At 34.2% G+C, this 24,606-nt stretch overlaps 3 protein-coding genes across 3 annotated transcripts; all 3 read right to left on the reverse strand.

The window, feature by feature from the left end:
• Window positions 1–5,112: 5,112 nt before the first annotated feature.
• LOC110746144 (histidine-containing phosphotransfer protein 5-like) lies at window positions 5,113–6,616 on the reverse strand. Its single transcript, XM_088255783.1, has 6 exons — window positions 6,488–6,616; window positions 6,243–6,373; window positions 6,081–6,149; window positions 5,491–5,562; window positions 5,328–5,400; window positions 5,113–5,220 (listed from the first exon to the last, which is right to left on the reverse strand). Exons 1-6 carry the CDS (start codon window positions 6,551–6,553, stop codon window positions 5,170–5,172), a joined length of 462 nt encoding a protein of 153 aa, XP_088111909.1. The 5' UTR covers window positions 6,554–6,616; the 3' UTR covers window positions 5,113–5,169.
• A 10,227-nt stretch (window positions 6,617–16,843) lies between these two features.
• Window positions 16,844–18,751, reverse strand: LOC110765258 (histidine-containing phosphotransfer protein 2-like). Its single transcript, XM_088254098.1, has 6 exons — window positions 18,601–18,751; window positions 18,108–18,238; window positions 17,942–18,010; window positions 17,290–17,361; window positions 17,104–17,176; window positions 16,844–16,989 (listed from the first exon to the last, which is right to left on the reverse strand). The coding sequence occupies exons 1-6, from the start codon at window positions 18,658–18,660 to the stop codon at window positions 16,942–16,944; spliced, it is 453 nt and encodes a 150-aa protein (XP_088110224.1). The 5' UTR covers window positions 18,661–18,751; the 3' UTR covers window positions 16,844–16,941.
• Window positions 18,752–21,978: 3,227 nt separating this feature from the next.
• LOC110748171 (histidine-containing phosphotransfer protein 5-like) lies at window positions 21,979–24,469 on the reverse strand. The gene is made up of 6 exons (XM_088254101.1): window positions 23,963–24,469; window positions 23,455–23,585; window positions 23,280–23,351; window positions 22,684–22,755; window positions 22,462–22,534; window positions 21,979–22,220 (listed from the first exon to the last, which is right to left on the reverse strand). The coding sequence occupies exons 1-6, from the start codon at window positions 24,023–24,025 to the stop codon at window positions 22,173–22,175; spliced, it is 459 nt and encodes a 152-aa protein (XP_088110227.1). The 5' UTR covers window positions 24,026–24,469; the 3' UTR covers window positions 21,979–22,172.
• Between the last annotated feature and the right edge of the window lie 137 nt (window positions 24,470–24,606).

Raw genomic sequence — 24,606 nt, forward strand, 5'->3', positions numbered from 1 at the left:
ATGACTGAAGAGAAGGCAATAGAGACAGATGCATGGTTTTATATATAAATAGGCTGTGTGGATGTTATTTTCATGCTGCATAGAATGTGCGTTAAGACTCGAGAGGCATGAGCTTTGCATGTCTCTGGTCTGGCTTTTCATTCCTTAGCTTCATGAGCTTCACGATGGTCTGTTTATTTGTGCTTGGCTTTTTGTTCATGTTTTTACTAATTCTAGTATAGGGATGCAAATTGGATGGGTGCAACCAGACCCGCCCCGAGCCCAACCCAATATTTGATTTCGATTGTATTGCCTTAGCCCAAATCCTTTTATAGTCAGATTGCTTGATTTATTAGTTCGTATTTGAATAATTAATTGAGCTTAACTTGTCAATTCTAATCCAATAAGCATCAATATAGTTGGAAAACTATCGGATTTATTTTAAGACCTAAAAAATTAAAATCTCATCAACAAATTCGTTCTTATATTTTATTCATCCACTCAAAGCATATATGCGTGCCTTTATGGATCCCAAATACCTAACTGTATCTTATTGTATTGTTTACTAGGGGAGAGGGTACTCATAAGGTCTTTTAATAACCACTTTCTCAACCTCAATATATATAGCCATTTCATAGTATAATCGAGAAATCAAAATGACAATGAAAATTTTCGAAAAATCTCAATTCTATCAACATAACCACAAAATCTAAAGGAAAAACATATTAAAACAACATTGGACCCATAATAAGCTAGAGACGATAATTAAATTGAGTTTCATTCAAAACCATCGATATGCAAAGGGTTTACAATTTAAAAGATCGTTGTACTTATTTCAAAACAAAAGTCCACTCACAAAGGTCTGATGCTAAATTAATCAAAACTGGATTTCCAATTCATGATTTCCAACTGGTCAAGAATAGTCATCTAACCACAACCTAACAATTTAGTCTCGATTCAACGATCGGATCTTTGTAGATAGCACAACTGGACGACGATCGATTCGTGTAAATCAAGACAATTTGAGACACGTGAAACTCATATTTTTGTTTTGTAAGTTTCTACACACTTCTAGAACATCAAGAACTGCATAGTAAAATTTGGAGATGATCCAATGGTCTGATTATCTCTTATCAAATGGTCCATAATAGGCGAAGTCTTTGATCATCGGGCAAACGATCGAATCCATTCAAACAATCATGCTCGGGACAACTAGGACATCACACTGGGGTAAAAATAGGTCACCTCTAGTGCTCACATGAGCCACCACGTGTTTTCACCGTTGGTGGTAGCTTGAGCAAATTTCGGCAACAACAAAACCTAAAATCGTCGATTGCCACCCATGCCAAATTAAAGACAATATTGAGAGGAGCAACTTTCATATATAGGCCTCCATGAATTTTCGTCGGGATTGGCCGGAAAATTGATCGGAAATGGAGGAGGCTGGAATCATTCCGCTCTCAATTTCTGTTCCACAGTGGTCCACTAGAGGTGTCCAAACTTGCGTTTTGTTTCTTGGAGCATGGAGAAAAAGAAACCCAACAAGTCATGCTAGCATTGGTGGCCAAAAATGTTTGGAATCTGGCTCAAAAGTTTTCATCTTGTGGTTTCTGGCACACCCCACTTCTCACGCAATATCTGCGGCGTACGGCATCAATTTGGGTCGGGTCTTTGGTTGGTTACATTGGTCGGTTGATCGTGAACATTTTCTTACAAGTGAAGCAACCAATGGTGGTTGGACGATGACGTAGTGTTGTCGCGTATTTTTTTTCAATGATCCAAATCATCTATTTTAAAGTCTACAATCATAGATCAACCTTGCAAAAATTAGACAAAATTGGAAACCGTTTCGACATCCAATTGTGTCCTACAAATTCAATGAACATGGTGCTTCAAGAAAGTATTAAAATTTCAATAATTCAATTGAGTGGTCAAATGATATCAGATTCAAGTGATTTTTTATAGAGATATCTTTGAATGAGTATCTATAAAATAGATAGTTTGGATTAGTGAAATACAATATGAAGTGGGCCCTACAAGGGTGTCCTCTTATTTGAGGGATCCCTCAACTGAAAAAATTAAAATCTCATCAATAAATTCGTTTTTATTTTATTGATGAGTAATTCTATTTGGACACACAACATTGACACACTTAGTGACACCCGCTGATGTGTCAATGTATCATTTTTTCTTCTTTTCTCCTCGTTTTCTGTTCAACGAATGGTACATTGACACATCAGCGGGTGTCAACTAAGTGTGTCAATGTTGTGTGTCCAAATAGCATTACTCTTTATTTATTTGCCCAAAGTATGCCTTGATGGGTCCCAAATACCTGATTGTATCTCATTGTATTGTTAACTAGGGGAGGGTATTCATAAGGTCTTTTAAAAACCACTTTCTTAATCTCAATATATATAGCCATATAAAGTCATAGTCTAATCGTGAAATCAAAATGACAATGAAATTTTTTGAAAATTCTCAATTCTATCAATGTAACCACAAAATCTAAAGGAAAAACATATTAAAACAACGTTGGGGACCCATAATAAGATAAAGACGATAATTAAATTGAGTTTAATTCAAAACCATCGATATGCAAAGGGTTTACAATTTTAAAGATCATTGTACTTATTTCAAAACAAAAGTCCACTCATAAAAGGTCTTATGCTAAATTAATCAAAACCGGATTTCCAATGATAGGACCCCACCCCCCGGATTCCCCCTCGGAATCCATGATGAACCTTGCTTCCCGTCCGACATCTACCCGATGTCAGACCCACTTTACTAAAAAGCCGTGTAGCCCTAATTAAAACAAATAAACAATTCATCTTTTACTGAAATTTTGGCAGAGTCTCCCCTGAAAATATGGACTTTACCAAATTTTCCACTTATAAAACACAATAGAAAAACAACCATATAAAATGGTTAAAGTAGCTTGGATTTAAATAATACAAAGGAATTTCCGGGAAGGGTTGTTACACTTACATTTTCAGTGTCTAAAGACTCAAGTTACCGTTACACACCCATATAAAATTTATAAAAGAATATAAAAGATAAATTATATATTATATTAACTCAAGTCGTCGAACCATTTTTCCGTCGAATCATCTATAACACATAGTTCATTCGCTAAGTTAACGGGATATCAGATTATGAGGTTGAAAGTCTCAATCCATATCCTTTTAATTAAATCAAATTCATATCAAATTTTGATCCATTGACAGGTCAATTCATATAGCTAGGCATGGACATGATTTGTTCTGGGTAGCTTTTCTGCTTTACTATAAACTGAACTGTGAAGATCCATATTTTGGAAAGCATATATTATTATTATCAACAAAATATTATTATTAAATATGGGGCTACGTTCTTGTAATAGTTGTGTTTATTGTTTGCCAAAGCCCTTTGTAGAGCTATGTTCTTGCAATGCTCTTTTATTAATGAAATTGATGCGGCTATAAAAAACAAATTTGGTTTTATCAAAGGATTCTTTTCCATTTATTATCTTTCAACTAAGCACACTTTTCTCTCTCTCCCTCCTCGACCAAAAGAGGGATACCCGTCAATAATCAATTACTTGCACTTCCTGAAATATTTGATTGGAACGGTTTGTAGGTTTTAAAAACCGTAGCTAGGCATAACTAAACTGAAGACTGCTCCGTTTAACTTTTATTCTAGTCGAAATTTGAATCAAATCTGTCGATCAGTCAGTGGCTGACTGGTTTTTTTGTCCAACCAAAAGAAATGAATGAAAAGTACAAATGTGACAATCAAATGGTGGAGATTAGAAAAATAAATGAATATAATGGTGGAGATTATAATCCAATAGTAGCCAAATTTAAAGATCACATAAGGGCACTGCCAAAGCATATCCAAAACTTAGTTTTAAACAGGGAATGTTCATTTGATCACTTTGACCTTATTCAAGAACTTATAATATGATCTTCTGGAGAGACCGAACAGATCAAACATAGCAGCTCTCTACTTAATAATAGCGTCCTCTAATCGCAGTCCAGCTGCGCCGCGTTATGTTTCAGGAATTTTTTTTTTTGGGAAGAAATAAAAATAAGAATATTGGTGCATCTGTTGGAGGGAGCATAATCACCGTGAAATTGTGTCTATTTCTGTATCCTTTTTTCGGGTCAAGAAATTATCAATCAAATGATTACATTAACTCTTTCTTTGGACCCAACCGTTGGTTCATACCTGGCAAGGGCAATAAGCACTAGTCCTTCAACAGCTAAGTAATTGCCAAAGAGCATATCCAATGGAGATATTAAATATAAAATGTTAAATTTGAATTTGATAGCTTATGTGGCAATTTGACACTTACGGTGTGTTTGGATAAACTTGAGATTTGAACAAAAGTCAGAACTTTCAAATTGACATACACCAATTCCCGTGTTTGGATAACTAAAAATTTTAAAAAATCAAAAAATTAAGAAATTGTATATGGAAAAAAATATGGAATTTGGAGGTCATAAATACCAACTTTAAATTCTATCTAAATAGTTGTCATTTCTAAAATTCTAAGAAAAATGGAGTTCTAAAATATTGTATTTCATGATTAAATCCATTTGCCAAAAAAAAAAAAAAAGCTTTGCAAATTTTAAAACATTAATTTACATCATTTTAAATTCCTCAGTACTTCCACATCCAAACACATTGTTGGTAAATCTTTGTTAAAGAATATGTTGAACATTTTTCATATTTAGTGAAGTAACTAATGGGAGTAATATTTTATTATTATTCAATGGTGAAGTACAATGAAGTAACATTTTTCATATTCCTTCCTTCTCCCCCTTTATGGGTAATTTCCTACTTTCTAACATAAAGTTTGCAATTGGCATCCACTATGAAAAATAAGAAAAATATTAGTAAAGAATGATTAATATGTGACAATAATGGTGGAGATTAGAACTTGTACACAAAGATTAGTTAGGCAAGCAACAATGGATAGAAAACTAAGAACAAGGTCCACTTATAAAATGGATAGAAAATCAAGTCTTAAACACATAATGTTCACTTTATAGTGAACTTATTCAAAAGTTCCAAATACCAAAACCTTGTCCTAAAACAAGTTATAAATAAGTCTATAACATAGAAGTAATAAACTTATTACATGGCCAACATGATTGAAAACATCACGATTTTTTGGAGTCGATGATTCTTATATAATAAGAACTCTCTCTACTCAGGTTGCTTTCGGCACAGCCTCATGTCATAAATTTCACGTTCCATCTATAGACAAGAAAATTCTGAATATTAGAACATGCAACATGCAAATTACAACCTGCAACATGCAAATTAAAACTGAGAAATGATTAAGGATTCAAAACAAATGTTACCCCAACAATGCGATTCAATTTCTCCTTGGCGACAAGATATTCACGGTTGACATTTTCAAGAGCTACAAGGCACCTACAAGCACAAAACCATACATATATGTATTATTCATAAATTTTGTTAGTAGATTATTTGGCGATCATGAGAGAACAAATAAAATCTTACCCTTCTTTGTTATTTGCTTCACTTGCATCAACGAGCTCTTGACAGGCAAGGGCAACCAGGCCACATGCATTACTGTAATTTCAAAATGCAGTAAATTAAGAAATTAAGAAGACCACGATGTGCAACAAATTAAGAAGCATCCATTTGAGCTCATAGTATACAATACAAAACTCCAGAGGAGACCAGTAAATATTAAAAGAAATTCTTAGCAATGATGTTATTTTGAGCTGAAATGGTTCCTTCACATATTATTTTTACAAGGGTAGAACCAAGAACTTTCATATGGGTGAGATATAAATTTGTCTTTTTACGTTTAAGGAGCTACTAGGGTGGAGTAGACTAATTTTTTGTGGAATGTTGCGTTAGTTTTCACTAAATATGCTGAATTTTTTAAAAGTAACACTAAATTCTTATTTATCTAATTAAAAGTAACACTAAGTTCCGCCCTTTGTTACTGCATACATCACAAATGCGTCAAAATCATAATTCTCCTTTAAGTAATATATTAATGTATAGTAATTAGGGAGCATATTCTAACAAATTATCCAATTGACAATTATGACCAAAAAAAGAAAATAATTGGCAATTACCTGGTGCTACTACTTTTAAACCTGATTGCGAGTTTATTCACCTCAGGATAGTTGACATCAGGCTCACTCCTAATTAAATTAAAATTGAATTCTGCAAAATTTGTATCTATATATATGTAAAACTCCAATTAGTTCATGGAAATAGTGAAGGAAATTAATTACAGATTTCTTGTGAGTTCGGCTCTGTAATCTTCAGCTACACTAAGGAAGATGGTGATAATTTCTTCAACGAAGCGAGGGTTGATTTCATCTTGTAACTCTTTTATGTCGTCAAAGTAGTCGGTCAAAATGCCCTGCCAGGAAACATATACCATATTTCATAAAGCTTACCATATTAATCTTGTAAAAACTTAAAAGAAAAGCAAGATATATTTATAAGCAAAGCAATATAATGGGGGTGAACTGACTTGTTCTTGCAAGGAGCTGATGAGTTCCTCGAGCTGTTGGCTAAGATCCTTCCCTTTCGCAGCCATTTTCTTCGTTGAGAGAGAGAGAGAGAGAGAGAGAGAGAGAGAGATGAAATTGAAGTGAAATGAGAAAAGAGAAGGCAATAGAGAGATCAATTAATAAACAAAACCTCTGTATATATGCATGGTTTTATAGCCTCTATATATGTTGTTTTTAATGAGACATAGCATGCATATGTTGCTAGCAGTATGCAGTGTGAAGTAGCATGAGCTTTGCATGTCTCTGGTTTCATAACTTCATCATGAGCTTCACGGTGGTCTTTCTATATTTCCTTGGCTCCTTTATATATGCAGGTACACATGTTGACTTTGGGTTGATAAATTATCATTTGGGCAAATTTTTGAGTTCGATAACTTCACTAAATTTAAACCCAGCCCGCGTGATGTTTCATTAGATAATTCATCCTATATATTATATTATTTTAATTATGTACTTAAAATTAGGTTAAAAAGTGCATTAATTAATCTATTAAAAAAGAGTCTAGGCGGGCCGGGCCAAGTCTAAATGGACTTAGAAGGGTTGGACTGTGGGCAGGCAGCCTTACCCAATTAAAGAATGGGTAGGACTTTGGCCCATCGGGCCTCGTGCAACCCACTTCGGCCAATAAACCACGGACCAAATAATGATCCATGACTAGAACCAACGGTTTGGGTCCATGACTATATTACTATATCATTATATCTGGATATATAAAAAATAAAAAAAAAATAGGAACCTTTTGCTTTTGTTTTTGGTCAAAAGGAACCTTTTTTGAACACCTGGTAGGTCCTCATGCCAGTAGGAGTGGGCACAATCCAAATTCAATCCGTTTCACCTCAAAACCATGACCAAAACAATTACAATATAATGGTTTGGTTAGACCAATTACAACAAAAAATTCTCAACTTGCTACATATATATATATATATATATATATATATATGTATTTTCATTTATTAGAGTATCAAACCTTTGTAAAACTCAACATGACATAAAACTTCAAATTTCAATAACTAATACAGCTACAATTCAAATATCAATAACTCAAAAGGCCCATCAAACTTCAAATTCAAGATCCATATGTAGTTATTATCTAATTAGAGTACATGTAAAATAAAATTAAAATAAATATACCAGTATGAATTGCTCTTTATTTGTTCCTTAGATTAAAGATTTAGTTTAGCAAACTTTGGTTTCTTTACTTTTATTTTTTGGTCAACTTCTTTAATTTATGATATGTATCTTAGCCTTTTTTAATTACTTTAATTAGTAATTATATTTTAATTATTATTTCTTTAGTGAATATTTAAATATTTTACTGATTTCATAAATTACTTAATGAATAGTAATTAATTATTTTAAATTATTTTGTGGACTTTTTTTTAATTAAATAATAATTAAAACATAATATATTTAAAGAGTATAGCCACATAGAGGAACAAAGCTGGAACGTAAACACACACCATGTCTAATTGATTTATTTTCTTAAGGCTCAACTTTGCTACAGAGAAATCCATATTTTTATTGTTGGTGTATTTTAGTTTAGGAAACTTTGGTTTATTAGGAAGTTTATTATTGTGGTTGATTATAATTTATTTCACCTAATCTAGATATGGTCAATGACTAGTATCTAATTTTCAATAATGTAATTAAAAATCCTTTAAATTACACACATTGCCACCCATACCCATATATTTTAGTAAATTTATTTAAAGCCAATCACACAACGCCACTTGAAGGGACTCGAACCTTGACCCTCAAAGGATAAGCTTCAATTGCAAACCACTACACCAACCTTGTTTTTGTGATATTTTGTTCATTTAAAAAATATTTATATTAACAGTCAAAGGTTTTTAGAATAGAAACTATGATGTGTACTTTTATGTTACTCTTATAGTGGTATTTTTTTAGGTGTATAATAGAAACTCCAACACAATGTGTATATTTTTTTTGTTACTCTTATATTGATATTTTTTTAGGTTTATATAGTAAAAACTTCAACACATGGTATATTTTTATGTTACTTTTATATTGGTATATTTTTTTAGTTTATAGAATAGAAACTGCAACGCAATGTGTACTTTTATGTTACTATTATATATATATTAGGTTTATAGAATACAAATTGCAATATAATGTGTACTTTTATGTTACACTTATATTGATATTTTTATAGATTTATAGAATATTTTTTGCAATACAATGTGTATTTTTATGTGACTCTTATAGTGGTATTTTTTATGTTTATAAAATAGAAACTATAACACAATGTGTACTTTACGTTACTCTTATATTGGTAATTTTTTTTAGGTTTATATAATAGAATTTGCAATACATTGTGTACTTTTACGTTACTCTTATATTGATATTTTAATAGGTTTATAGAATATAAATTTCGACAATGTGTATTTTTATGTGACTCTTATATTGGTATTTGTTTAGGTTTATAAAATAGAAATTGCAACACAGTGTGTACTTTTACGTTATTCTTATATTGGTATTTTTATAGGTTTTAGAATAGAAAATGCAATAGAAATGCAATACAGTGTGTAATTTTACATTACTCTTATATTGGTATTTTTATAGGTTTATAGAATATAAATTGCAACACTGTGTATTTTTATGTGACTCTTATATTGGTATTTTTTTAGGTTTATAAAGTAGAAATAGTATAGCCGCGCGGCTATAATCGGTTTTGTCCTAATTTTTTTAAAAAAAAAATAGTCTAGCCGCTCGGTGTTGTGTAGATACAGCTGCACCAAAATGGATCCAGTTGCATCCTCAACTTGTGATACTCGCAAGTGCACGAGCCGTTTGGTAGTATAGCATATGCAAGTGCGAGGTCGATCCCACGAGGATTGGTGATTGAATGATCCAATTCATTTTTCCTACACAAAACAGAAATGAAAAAGAAAAGAAATAAATAAAACAAGGAAGAAATAAAATAACTAACTCAAGCAGATAAGTTCCCAAGTTCAATTAGATTAACGGATTGATTCTAGCTAATGTATGATTAAGCCATGGTGTGTGGTCATAACCTTGTGTTCCTAATTCCCTAATTTGATCATTTGTTGTCTAACATAAAATTAAGCATTAGGAACCCATTAAGCATAGAAGAACAATTTAAACAACCAAGCATGTATCTAATCCCTGTTGTCGAATGTCCATACATACTCTTCCTATTCATAGTTCAATTCGAATTAAAGCATGGTGTATACTCTTAATTCAAACCAAGATAGCTAACATGCAAGCCTTAATGGTGATCAATCATTCAAACTAGCATATTAACTTATAAGCATAATGAATAAGAACATGAACCATAATTGAAACTTGGAAACTAATCAAACTTGAGACTAAAGAAAAGAATTTACATAATGAAAAGTAAAGTGGAACTAAGAAAAACTTAAGGAAAATTTCAACACAAAAGATTTCATTACAACAATTGAAAACTAGAAAGAGAAACTAAGAGAATTTGAGGGAGAGAAGGGAAGGGAGCTCTAGAGAAGTGTTGAGAGCTCCCCCCCTTGGGGTGTGTTTACAAGCTTAGAGAACTTCCCTATTTATAGGCCTAAGGAAGTGAAAAAAGTGAATTCAATATGGCTAATGCATACAACACTTGCATTATAAAAGATGAATTGGTTGATGCACTTCACTAATGCATACAACACTTGCATTATAAAATCTGAATTGGTTGATGCACTTCACCAATAAATCCCACCAGCAGCCCTAGCTCATCTTCATGTCACCATGACCAAGCTTCCAACCAGCTCAATAGCTCATGCCTAGCTCACCATGACCAAGCTTCCAACCAGAAACAATAGCTCATCCTGAGGTCAGCATGACCAGCAAATTCAAGGGCTTACGAATTGGGCTTCCCTTAAGCAAATTAAGACTTTAAGCACTCAAACTTGAAGTTCGGAATGTCTTCTTTCCAGCCATATATCATTTGGGCCAATCCAAGGTCGGAGGAGGAAGTTAAGGCCAAAACAAATTTCTAACTCATTTTGCGCGCTGATAAAATCCATCCTGAGCATGGCTCTGTGTTTGCTAGGTAACAGACTCCATATTTATCCAATGGGGCTGAATTTTGGATATGTTATAGTACACACCCATTGGAACAACGTTCATGAAGAATGCGGCCTCATCCGAGCTGTGTAGGTTACTGAAACAAATATTACAATGTGACCTATGGAACTGGACTGGGAGGGGGCTGTAGCCAAAATGAGTTTGTCTTTAAGCTCTTCATCCATTCATCCAAATTAGGCCTTAACATGCTTGAATTGCATGGATTATGCTCTCTTGCTCTATTTGCCTACAAAACACACAAAGGGAGGCAAATAACTTAGAAATCTAAGAAACTAAGCAAAAGAAGTAAGTAAATAGGGCATGTATATGTATGAAATTATGAGCTTATCACACCCCCAAACTTAGATTTTGCTAGTCCTCGAGCAAAACAAAAAGGAAAACGAAGAAAAACAAAACAAAATAAGAAGTTAACTAGACCACTTTCGTAGGTAACTCGATTGCATTGAGCATATGCAACAAGCCTTTAAACCTCTAGGCATCCCTAGTAGGAGGAGTTGTGTCTCCTGAGGGTTTAACAGATACGATACCCACAAACGTTTTTCTTACTCTACAAAACAAAATGGTTAGAAAACTTAATAGATTTGTTAGTACTAAAGCAAAACAAAAAACAAAAACAAAACAAAAAACAAAAACGTTAACCTTCCAACCGAACAGAAATTTTAAACTTCATAGACATGGCTCAACAAGGAACAAAACAAGCACTAAGGAAGTTCTAAACATTATTCAAGTGCTACCACAATCTCACAAAAATCATGCTCAAGGTGTGTGTGTGAAGTAGCCATGAAGATACAACTCATGCTTCTCAAACAACGATATGAATTCCTGCAAGAATGAACACAAGTTTGCCAAGCTAAACCAAGATCAATAGGACTTTACTTATGGATGTAATGGGGTTATGGTAATGGTTAGACAAAGAATGGATATTGGAACACAAAGTCTAAGGAACAAAGTAGAGCATGTCATATAAACAAGATCATTGACATTTGACATGTAAGGCATATAAAGTGAAAAGCTCACAACACCAGATTTTGCAATTGAATCACTTCACAATTTGATTTTGACATTTACACACTTTGTATAATATTTGGCCCAATTTTGCGGCTCTTTACCCTAGATCACCTTGATTTCTCCTTATATCACCCTAGGGTCGTGACTACATTGGCCACACTTCTTTTCCCTTTTTCTTTTGAATTTTTTTTTTAATAGCTCATTTATTGCCTTGAATACATTACAATCTCAAATACAATCATACTCTACATGTCCCCTAGATGGTAGGATATTTAATGGATGATAAGGTGATAGAAAGAAATGGCTAAGTGTTTGAGCACAAAGGGGTTTACAATGGAATATGTATTGTATGGGTTGATGGAGGAAAAAGAAAGAAGCTTAACAAAGATGGCCTAAATCATATCTTAGTTATAAACTTGACATTCCAGTGAATCACACAAGCAAAAATGCATACAATTGGGTAAGACATGCAAGAGTTGTATAATCATGGCTAAAGTGCATAGAAAGCTCAAGCATAATTATGTGAGACTTAGCTAGCAAAAGAATAAGATTCAGACCTAACACAATGCTTATCAAATTCCTAAGAGCCATATTAGAAGTTAGACTCATGATTTATCATTGGTGTGGGAAGGAAAACTGAAAATGACTCAAAGAAAAAAAACAGAAAAGAAAAACGTGAGGTTTCAAATTGCTGTTTTGCTCAATTTCAACATATAATCTGTTTTGACATGTAACTTTCAAACCACTTGGTCAAATTTATCGTTCTTTATGTCGTTGAATTCAGCATGAAAAAATGAAGAACACAATGCGGACCAAACTTTCAAAACAGAAGTAGAAAAACAAAATTGTAGCAATGAAGAAGCCTACGTTTTCAAACACAAACACAAAAACTAAAAAACTTTCCAGCAACTAAAAAAAAACTTTCCAGCACCCCCAAACTTAAATGAAGCATTGTCCTCAATGTTTGAATCCATGTAAAGCATACAATGCACATGAAATCCAGGGTAAAGGAATGACATGAAAAGAAAAGAAAGAGAGTTTAGAACTTCCCTTTGAAGACAATGAGAGGGAAATGCACATAGTATGGCAGCACATGTTCTTCTTTGAGTATTTGGGTCAGCTGCTCATCATGCTTCTCCCAAATCAAGGAAAAGAAAACCCTAACAAAAACAAAATAGAAAATGAGACAAAACTAAGCAAGAGTAGCAATTATTATACAAATGAAAGAGATATGATCGGAATGCTTCCCTTTGAAGTGTTTAGCTGGAGCGTGGTTGGCCATAGCAGCTGGAGGTCGACTTCTCCGCTGCTCCATACTCCCTTGTTTCTATGGATTGGGTTGTTTCCTCTCCTTCCCTCTTTCTTATTGAGCTACTTCAGAAATGCTTAAAGAAAGACAAGGAAACTTGAAACAGATTTTTAGATTTATTGGATTAGGAAACCATAACATAAATGAAAAGGATAAACTAAACTAAAACATCAAGATTAGGGATTCAACTTCACTAAAAACATCCAATTTCATGCTTCAAAGTAACAAGCACCAATGGGTTGTGTAAGCTGGGACTTAAACCCAGTTCTCTTGCCTGTTGGGCAATTGTCCTTTTCTGTTGGACTACAAACACAACTTGTCCATTAACGTCATTAACTTTAAAACTTGAAATTGTCCAGTTAAGAAAAAAAAATTAAAGTAGGAAAGCTAAATAGAATCAAACAATGTTACCGCTCCCCGGCAACGGCGCCAAAAACTTGTTGTGTAGATACAGCTGCACCAAAATGGATCCAGTTGCATCCTCAACTTGTGATACTCGCAAGTGCACGAGCCGTTTGGTAGTATAGCATATGTAAGTGCGAGGTCGATCCCACGAGGATTGGTGATTGAATGATCCAATTCATTTTTCCTACACAAAACAGAAATGAAAAAGAAAGGAAATAAATAAAACAAGGAAGAAATAAAATAACTAACTCAAGCAGATAAGTTCCCAAGTTCAATTAGATTAACGGATTGATTCTAGCTAATGTATGATTAAGCCATGGTGTGTGGTCATAACCTTGTGTTCCTAATTCCCTAATTTGATCATTTGTTGTCTAACCTAAAATTAAGCATTAGGAACCCATTAAGCATAGAAGAACAATTTAAACAACCAAGCATGTATCTAATCCCTGTTGTCGAATGTCCATACATACTCTTCCTATTCATAGTTCAATTCGAATTAAAGCATGGTGTATACTCTTAATTCAAACCAAGATAGCTAACATGCAAGCCTTAATGGTGATCAATCATTCAAACTAGCATATTAACTTATAAGCATAATGAATAAGAACATGAACCATAATTGAAACTTGGAAACTAATCAAACTTGAGACTAAAGAAAAGAATTTACATAATGAAAAGTAAAGTGGAACTAAGAAAAACTTAAGGAAAATTTCAACACAAAAGATTTCATTACAACAATTGAAAACTAGAAAGAGAAACTAAGAGAATTTGAGGGAGAGAAGGGAAGGGAGCTCTAGAGAAGTGTTGAGAGCTCCCCCCCTTGGGGTGTGTTTACAAGCTTAGAGAACCTCCCTATTTATAGGCCTAAGGAAGTGAAAAAAGTGAATTCAATATGGCTAATGCATACAACACTTGCATTATAAAAGATGAATTGGTTGATGCACTTCACTAATGCATACAACACTTGCATTATAAAATCTGAATTGGTTGATGCACTTCACCAATAAATCCCACCAGCAGCCCTAGCTCATCTTCATGTCACCATGACCAAGCTTCCAACCAGCTCAATAGCTCATGCCTAGCTCACCATGACCAAGCTTCCAACCAGAAACAATAGCTCATCCTGAGGTCAGCATGACCAGCAAATTCAAGGGCTTACGAATTGGGCTTCCCTTAAGCAAATTAAGACTTTAAGCACTCAAACTTGAAGTTCGGAATGTCTTCTTTCCAGCCATATATCATTTGGGCCAATCCAAGGTCGGAGGAGGAAGTTAAGGCCAAAACAAATTTCTAACTCATTTTGCGCGCTGATAAAATCCATCATGAGCATGGCTCTGTGTTTGCTAGGTAACAGACTCCATATTTATCCAATGGGGCTGAATTTTGGATATGTTATAGTACACACCCATTGGAACAACGTTCATGAAGAATGCGGCCTCATCCGAGCTGTGTAGGTTGCTGAAACAAATATTACAATGTGACCTATGGAACTGGACTGGGAGGGGGCTGTAGCCAAAATGAGTTTGTCTTTAAGCTCTTCATCCATTCATCCAAATTAGGCCTTAACATGCTTGAATTGCATGGATTATGCTCTCTTGCTCTATTTGCCTACAAAACACACAAAGGGAGGCAAATAACTTAGAAATCTAAGAAACTAAGCAAAAGAAGTAAGTAAATAGGGCATGTATATGTATGAAATTATGAGCTTATCACTCGGCGATACTATGTTTTTTTCTAATTTTTTATATTATAAAAATAGTATAGTTGCACGGCTTTACTTGGCTCTTACTCTTTACATAAATATATATATAGTTTATTTGTTAACTTTAATAAGATTTTTTTAATAGTGAACTCATCGGATCCCCGACCCTAATGGAGGGAGACTTCAAGGGAAATCAGAGGCATGTATGAGGATCTTCAAATTTTAAAAATTCCATGTTAGGGACGAGCCGATGATGCTATTGTTATCCCCATCCCTATACATGGCCCGATAAGTATTGTATATATTTTTAATTAATATATTATATAATATAGCCATGTAAGATTATGATATAATATAATATTTATTTAGTTCTGTCAAATTGACTTGAGATTATTTGGAGATATGGAGTTGAATTTTAAAATTCAATTGAATGTAATTGAGTTAAATGATAATTTAAGATGAACTTTAAGTGTTATAATGTAGGATATGGGAGGTAGCTACGCGACAGGTATGGGACGGATTTGGGAGGTAGCTCCGCGACAGGTATGGGGACGGGGATTCCCCGAGCTGTTTTTACAGGAGATAGGAGAGGGGATGGGGACATGGTATTGCCATACCTGACCCCAAACTGGTCCGTTGTCATCCCTACTCATCATCCCACGCCACAAGCCATGAAGAAAACCATATATGAAATTTCCGTTTCACTCAGTACCCATCACATCTATCAATCAATCTATCTATCTATGTATATCTCTCTCTCTCTCTCTCTCTCTCTCTCTCTCTCTCTCTCTCTCTCTCTCTCTCTCTCTCTCTCTCTCTCTATTTGTGTTATAGGGATCAAATTTGGATTGGTGGGTTCAAATACAAAATTGGGTGCTTGGTGGGATGAAATTGTTGACGCGAGTCTCCTAATTAATCAAGGAGATTTATTTCCTTGATTAATTAAGGGATTTACTTTCCTATTCTATATAGTTGACAAATCATTGTATAATTAGGAGATACTATCCTAATTGATTATTGTATCTATTTCCTTGTAAAGCACTCATGTAAACTCCAATATATACCTCTTTATGGAGAAGAATAAAGAATAACCCAAAGTATTCAAACCATATTCATATTTTAGCATGGTATCAGAGTCAGGTTCCGATCCTAGGACCTGTGGGTTATGGGCCCACCACGCTTCCGCTGCACCACTCTGATGGGTGGGTGCTTGGCTGGGCTAGTACTTAGGAGGTTGGTGAGGGGGAAATTAGAGGGGCAGATCAGGGTGGTGGATGAATTTTTGTTGGAGGACCAAAATGAAACTCTGGCTTATAGGGACAATTTCGGTCTTTTTTTTTTTTTTTTTGGGTTGTCAAATGGTACAATGGGACTAGTTTGGGCAAACTGACAGTAAATGTTACAATGAGACCAATTTGTGCCGAAATAGAGATTTAGAGGATGACTTGAGTGAATAATTTAGTTGGAGAACTAAGATACAACACGGACACAAGTTGAAAGACCATTTTAGTCGGAAACTCATATATTTAACTTATTGTGGTATATCTTTATTGAGACAGGGGAGTGTGAATGCAATTCAATCATATTGTAATTCATTGGCCGGATTTTCCTTCTTCATGGGGTTTTTATGAGGTAAGGTTTTAATGACGCCACTTTTTGACACACAAATTCTGTCAATTGTAATTAATTGGTTATGGATTGTTTATTTTCACATGTTATTTCTGTAATCTATCATGAAACAAGCATTTCACCCATGGACCTTAATTTTTCCATAAATTATATGTGTCTGTAATAATATATAGTAAGTTCAGTAATGAACTTTTATTCCATAGCCAACAACATAATAAAGAAACCAATGAGCTTCTGGAGAAGTTCTCCTAACAAAGTGAACAAACCAGCTCTCTCTACGTATTGCGCCTTTTGATCTCATTTTCATGGATTGTGCGTTCCATCTGCACTCCATTATGTTTCCAGATTTTTGTTGGAGTAAAAAATAGAATATTAGAACAAAACGAGAGGAAAATATGAAGTAAAAAATGCATGTTAAAGCTAAGAATTACGGGTACCTGAACAATGTGATTCAGATTCTCCCGCAAGACGAGAAACTCTTGGTTAACAAGGTCAAGAACAATAATGCACCTACAAGCATAAGATTTACGTCAAAAACAGTTTTCATAAGAGAGGTCTTTTTATAAAAGTCTTGAGTGAATATTAAGAAATATAATTTCGCTATAAGAGTATCCAATTCTTACCCTTCATGGTCATTTACATCGCTTACATCTCGGAGCTCGCTACAGGCTAACGCCATCCGGCAACCACCAACACTGTAAGTCCAAATTCAGCAGAGAGGATCAATGTAATTAAATTCTTTAGTGTGACAAAAGGATGTACAAGAAAGAATAATTTGGCTTATTTTCTATACATATATCATTCAACATTAAAAACTTAAAACCATGGTTAGTCTTTATGTATATAGTAGGTGTGAAAAAATTAATTTGTTACTTCTTTTTTTATGGGGGAGAGGGGGGAGTAAACCCTTGCAGGTTTGTTTAATTTTTCAATGTGTAATAATTCTTCACATCCTCACACGTGTCACTTTTTCATTTAGTTAAAATACGGTTAACAAGAAGAAAACAAAAACATTTAGTTTAACTCAACTCAATGTTAATACGGTTGTCACTATTTCTTGGGCAAAAAATTAGTTGACATTTTAGTTTATCTTTAGCTATTTCAAATCCGACTACTTTATTTTAGGTCACAACATTCTGTTAAATTTACAATTTTGTTCATGCCTTTTTTGTGCAAAATTTGTTTGAATTTTCATTTAGCAACAAAATCTAAAATAACAAGGAGGTTTAATATTTAAAATTTTATAAAAAAAGTGTGGCATTCAATTTATTATACCTTGAGCTACTTCCCTTGAGCTTGAGGGCAAGAGTTGCCACCTCGGGATAGTTGACATCCTGAGCACTCCTAAAATTGAATTTTCCAAAATTAATATGTATATGTATAATATAAATAATGTATATCTAAAAACGAAATAGTAAATGAAAACAGTGAAGAAAATTACAGATATGTTCCGAGTTGTCCTACGACATTTTCAGCATCACCAAGGAACGTGGTGATCAAATTCGCAACAAAGCAAGGATTTTGTTCATTCTGAACTGCTTTCATTTGATCAAAATGCTCGTCCAAAATTCCCTGCCAGGAAACGTACGTAGTTAATTAACTGCAATATTAATTTAACTTGATCATCTTTTTGTTATATATTATTAAAATATAAAATATTGACATTAAATGGTAACCCTTTGATCAAGGTAAAAAAAACAGAGAATTATATAATTACACTTGACATACATTATCTGAAATTTCATCAATAAAATCAGCTATTGATTAACAAATCACCATTTTCAGTCAATTAAACAAAAATAAAAAGAAAATAAATTAAGATAAATAAATAAAACTTCAAAAACAAGAATTAGAGATGAGAAAGCAAAGCAATAAACTGAACAAAGAAAAGAAAATAATAATAAAAAACTCCAAAAGTAAAAAGATTAGAGGACTTGGTCTTGCAAGGAGCTGACGAGTTCCTTGAGCTCTTGGCCAAGTTCCTTCCCAGACATTTTTTTCTTCTTCTTTTTTTGTTTTGAGAGAGAGAGAGAGAGAGAGAGAGAGAGAGAGAGAGAGAGAGAGAGTACAGAGATGAAAGTGATGAAATGACTGAAGAGAAGGCTATACAGATGCATGGTTTTATTTATATATATAGGCTGTGTGGATGTTATTTTCATGCTGCATAGAATGTGCGTTAAGACTCAAGAGGCATGAACTTTGCATGTCTCTGGTCTGGCTTTTCATTCCGTAGTCTCATGAGCTTCACGATGGTCTGTTTATTTGTGCTTGGCTTTTTCTTCATGTTTTACTAATTGTAGTATAGGAATGCAAATTGGATGGGTGCAACCAGACCCGCCCCGAGCCCAACCCAATATTTGATTTCGACTGTATTGCCTTAGCCCAAATCCTTTTATAGTCAGATTGTTTGATTTATTAGTTCGTATTTGAATACTTAATTGAACTTATCAATTCTTATCCAATAAGTATCAATATATGGTGGGAGGAGTCATTTTGTGAGTTTTGAGTGAGTCAATTACTAAATCTATCCAATGTTCCAACCACTCCATTTACGGTATGAACTTCGTACGAACTTGAAGTGTCCAATTTCATTCACCAATTGATTTCGGATCGAGCCCAAAACTTGGGCAACATCATAATATATAATGGGAGAAGTCATTTGGTGAGTTTTTAGTGAAATGCAATCATTAAAACTACGCAATGTTCCAACCACTCCATTTACGGTACGTGTGCCTTGATAGGTTCCAAATGCCTAATTGTATCTCATTGTATTGTTAACGAGGGGATTGTACTCATAAGGTCTTTTAAAAAACCACTTTGTCAATCTCAATATATATAGCCATATTAAAATGACAATGAAAATTTTCGAAAAATCTCAATTCTATCAATGTAACCACAAAATCTCAAGGAAAAACATATTAAAACAATGTTGGTAACATCATAAGCTAGAGACGATAATTAAATCAAGTTTCATTCAAAACCATTGATATGCAAAGGGTTTTAAATGTAAAAGATCATTGTACTTATTTCAAAACAAAAGTCCACTCACAAAAGGTCCGATGCTAAATTAATCAAAACCGGATTCCCAATTCATGATTTCCAACAGGTCAACAATAGTCATCCAACCACAACTTAACAATTTAGCCTCGATCCAACGATCAGATCTTCGTAGATAGTACAACCGGAAGACCATTGATTCGTGTAAATCGAGATAATTTGAGACATGTGAACCTTGGACTTTTGTTCTGTAAGTTTCTACACACTTCTAGCAACATCAGGAACCGCATACTAAAATTTGGATATGATCCAATGGTCCAATCATCTCTTATCAAACGGTCCGTAATAGACGAAGTATCCGATCATCGGGCAAACAATCGAATCCTTGCAAACAATAATGCTTGGGACAACTAGGACATCACACTGGGGTAAAAATAGGTCACCTCTTGTGCCCACTTGAGCCACCATGTGTTGTCACCGTCAGTGGGTAGCTTAAGCATATTTCAGCAACAACGAAATGCCACCCATGCCAAATTAAAGACAACACTGAGAGGAGCAACTTTCATATATATGCCTACGTGAATTTTCATCGAGATTGGCAGGAAAATTGATCGGAAATGACGGAGGCTGGAATCTTTCCACTGTCAATTTGTGTTCCACGGTGGTCCAATGGAGGTGTCGAAACTTGCGTTTTGTTTCTTGGAGCATGGAGAAAAAGAAACCCAACATGTCATGATGGCATTGGTGGCTAAAAATGGTCGGAATCTGGCTCGAAAGTTTTCGTTCTATGGTTGCTGGCACACCCCACTTCTCACTCAATATATATGGTGTAGGATGCCAATTTGGGTCGGATCTTTGGTTGGTTACAATGGTCGGTTGATCATGAACATTTTCTGACAAGTGAAGCAACCAATGGTGGTTGGACGATGACGTAGTGTTGTCGTGAATTATTTTTCAACGATCCAAACAATCTGTTTTTAAGTCTACATTCATAGATCATCCTTGCAAAAAAATTAGACAAATTGGAAAACATTTCGACATCCAATTCTATCCTACAAAATCAATGAACACGGTGCTTCAAGAAAATACTAAAATTTCAATATTTTAATTGAGTGGTCAAATGATATTGGATTCAAGTGATTTTTTTGTAGAGATGATCTTTGAATAAATATCTACAAAATAGACCGTTTGGATTAGTGAAATATAATACAGAGTGGGACCCACAAAGATGTCCCTCAAATAAGCTTATTTGAGAGATCCCTGAACTGAAACTCCCTATATATATAATCTAGGCATGCCATGTGGCAAACACTTGGGTTAGGGGTTTTAGGGTTCATTTTTTCTTGCCACCCTTGAACTTTAAAGCCCTGTAACTTTTATGTTTCAACTCCAATTCGAGATTTTTTTCCACCTACGCGTTTGTTGGACGGAGCTCTACATCCAAGTACAAAGAAAAATCCGAAACTAGACTCCCGAAAACAAAACTTGAATTCCTAAGGGTAAAATGGTCAAAGTAGCTTGGATTTAAACAACACAAAGGAATTTCCGGGAAGGGTTGTTACACTTAAATACATTTTCAGTGTCTAAAGACTCAAGTTGCTGTTACACACCCATATAAAATTTCCAGAACTATTTTCGGTTCAAATCATCTATAACACATAGTTCATTTGCTAAGTTAACGAGATATCGGATTATAAGGTTGAAAGTCTCAATTCATATCCTATTAATTATATCAAAATTTAATTCATTGACGGTCGGTTACCGGCGGTTTTCGGTGTTTTCAGTCCAACCTCACAACCGTAGGTCAATTCATATAACTAGGCATGGACATGATTTGTTCTGGGTAGCTTTTCTGCTATACTATAAACTGAATTGTGAAGATCCATATTTTGGAAAGCATATATTATAAATATCAACAAAACATTCTTATTAAATATATGGGGCTACGTTCTTGTAATTCCCTTTTATTAATGAAATTGATGCGGCTATAAAAAAAATTTGGTTTTATTAAAGGATTCTTTTCCTTTTGTTATCTTACAACTAACCATATTTTTCTCTCCCTCCTCGACCAAAAAAGGGATACCCATCAATAATCAATTACTTGCGCTTCCTGAAATATTTGATTGGAACGGTTTGTAGGTGTTAAAAACCGAAGCTAGGCATAACTAAACTGAAGACTGCTCTGTTTAACTTTAATTCTAGTCAAAATTTGAATCAAATCGGCCAATCAGTCAGTTTTATCGGTTGACTGGTTTTTTGTCCTACCAAAAGAAATGAAATGAAAAGTACAAATGTGACAATCAAGTGGTGGAGATTATAATCCAATAGTAGCCAAATTTAAAGATAACATAAAGACACTACCAAAGGATATCCAAAACTAAGTCTTAAACGGGGAATGTTCCTTCGATCACTGTGAAATTATTCAAAAGTTATAATATCAAACTTATACAAGAACATATAATATGATCTTCTGGAGAGACCGAACAGATCAAACATAGCAGCTCTCTACTTAATAATAGCGTCCTCTAATCGCATTTTCATAAATTGCTCGGTCCAGCTGCGCCGCCGCGTTATGTTTCCGGAATATTTTTTTTGTGAAGGAAACAAAAATAAGAATATTAGTGCAACTGTGGGAGCATAATCACTGTTGAAATTGTGTCTATTTCTGTATTCTTTTTTCGGGTCAAGAAATTATCAATCAATTTATTTCTTTTTAAGCATGTTTATTCATCAATGCATAGTCATAAATAATAAGTCTCTACATGCTCTATATATTTGTTTATTATAAGAAATATTACCTGAGCAATTTGATTCAGATTCTTCTGCAGGACAGCATATTCACGGCGGATATGTTCAAGAACCATATGGCACCTAGAGAAAAATAAATAAGGCTGCTTTATAAAAGTCTAAGTGAAGCAGCTAAAATTTTCCACAAAAAATATATAAAGAAAAAACACAAAGATATATTGAAATTACCATTACTTGGTGATAATGAGAGAACAAGTTAAAAATCTTATTACCCTTCTTTGTTCTTTGCTTCACTTGCATCTCGGAGCTCGCCGCAGGCAATGGCCATCCGGCTGCAACCAAGACTGTAATTCCAAAATGCAGCAAATGGGATCAATGTTAAATATTCTTTGAGTTAATGCAACAAATTAAGACGTATATATCCATTTGGTCTCATAATACAAAATTGAAATATATTTTTTAAGATCATGATTCATGACCAATGCTATGTGCGTGTATAGTCGTGTTAGTAAACACTGCAATGACCTTGAAGAGGGGTAACTTCCCAATCTTCGCATTCCCATTCCATGTTAGTAAGCACATAGTTAAATTAAGAACATGATTTGACAAGAAATATAATTTTTAACGGTGTACAGCAGAAAAAATTTTATACACTAAAATATATCTTTTGGGTACTTTATAAGAAATTATTAGCAGCAATATGATTTGTTCTCTTTTATGTTTTTCAAGCTGATATGGTGTTCCTTCACACATATTATTTTGGCAACGTACAGCATATACAACACAGGTGCATCAAAATCATATATACTTTTCTTCTAAGTATATATATGCACAGTAAATAGGCATCTAAAAAATGATCTACAATTACCTTGAGCAAGCTTCCTTGAGATTGAGGGCGAGATTTGTCACCTGAGGATAGTCGATGATAGGGAAAACGCTCCTACAATTGTCCAAAATCAATATATATACACAGACACACACATTATGTATTTGAAAACCCCAATAATTACTTAACGAAAACAGTGAAGAAAATTATTACGTACCGGTATGTAAGTTCTGCTAGGTTATTTTCAGCATCACCGTAGAAGTGGTTTATGATTTCAACAGCAAAGTGAGGGTTTCGTTCATCTTTCAACCGTCTCATCACTTCATCAAACTTCTCGTCTAGAATGCCCTGCAAAGAAACATATATATAGTTTGATAATTTAGTAATTAGCTGAAATATTAATTTACTTGATCAGATTTTGTTTGTTAGATCAAAAGTTGAAATGTTGACATTAATTAAATACTAAGAAACCAGACCAGCCATATCAAGGTAACTGATAACTGATAAAACAGAGAGAGAGAGAGAGAGAGGATCTATATACTCTGAGAAATTTAGATTATCTGAAATTTCATCAATATAATCTTGCAAAAATGACAAAACCAGCCTTATTTTTCTCCAAACATAAGTCCTCCAAAAAAAACTTCAAAAAAACTAGGATTTGAAAAGAGGAAAGTAAGATAAGCAAAGCAACTGATGAACAAAGATATTAATGGGGGTGAGCTGACCTGTTCTTTCAAGGAAGAGATGAGTTCCTTGAGCTGTTCGGCAACGTCCGTCCTCCCAGCCATTTTCCTCAGAGAGAGAGAGAGAGAGAGAGAGAGAGATCAAAGTAAAACGAGGAAGAAAGGCAATTGCAAAAGAGAGAAATGAAACCTCTGGCTGGAATATGTATGCATGGCAGCATGGTTATATATAGCCTACTGTACTGTGTGTTGTTTTCATGCTACATATAACATGCATATGAGTCTTTAAGTGGCATGAGCTTTGCATGTACTTTATTTCTTCATAACTTCATCATGAACTTCATGATTTTCGCTTGGCTCCTTTCTTCATGTTTTAGTGTTTGATTGTACGACGCATGCAGCCTAACTTATTTACATTTCTCTCAGTCATTTGTTTTCCCTTTTCGGTTTTATTGGGGATTGAGCTTGTGGGTTGAACTTGGGGGCTCAAACGCCTTACAGGTTAAGGTTAAACCTAATCTTCTAGCCCAACTTGTTCAATTTGGGCAATCTGACTGAGTTTAGTTGTTTAATTCTAATCAAGTTATAAATTCAAATGCTGAACCCGAACTGAGAATTCTATAGTGAATGAGGCTCTATGTCTTAATTGTTGGATCAAATTAATTAGCCATTAGATCAAATTTGTT

Source organism: Prunus avium, chromosome 6 (assembly GCF_965620075.1).
Source record: "Prunus avium chromosome 6, drPruAviu1.hap1.1, whole genome shotgun sequence".
Classification (NCBI taxonomy): Eukaryota; Viridiplantae; Streptophyta; class Magnoliopsida; order Rosales; family Rosaceae; genus Prunus; species Prunus avium.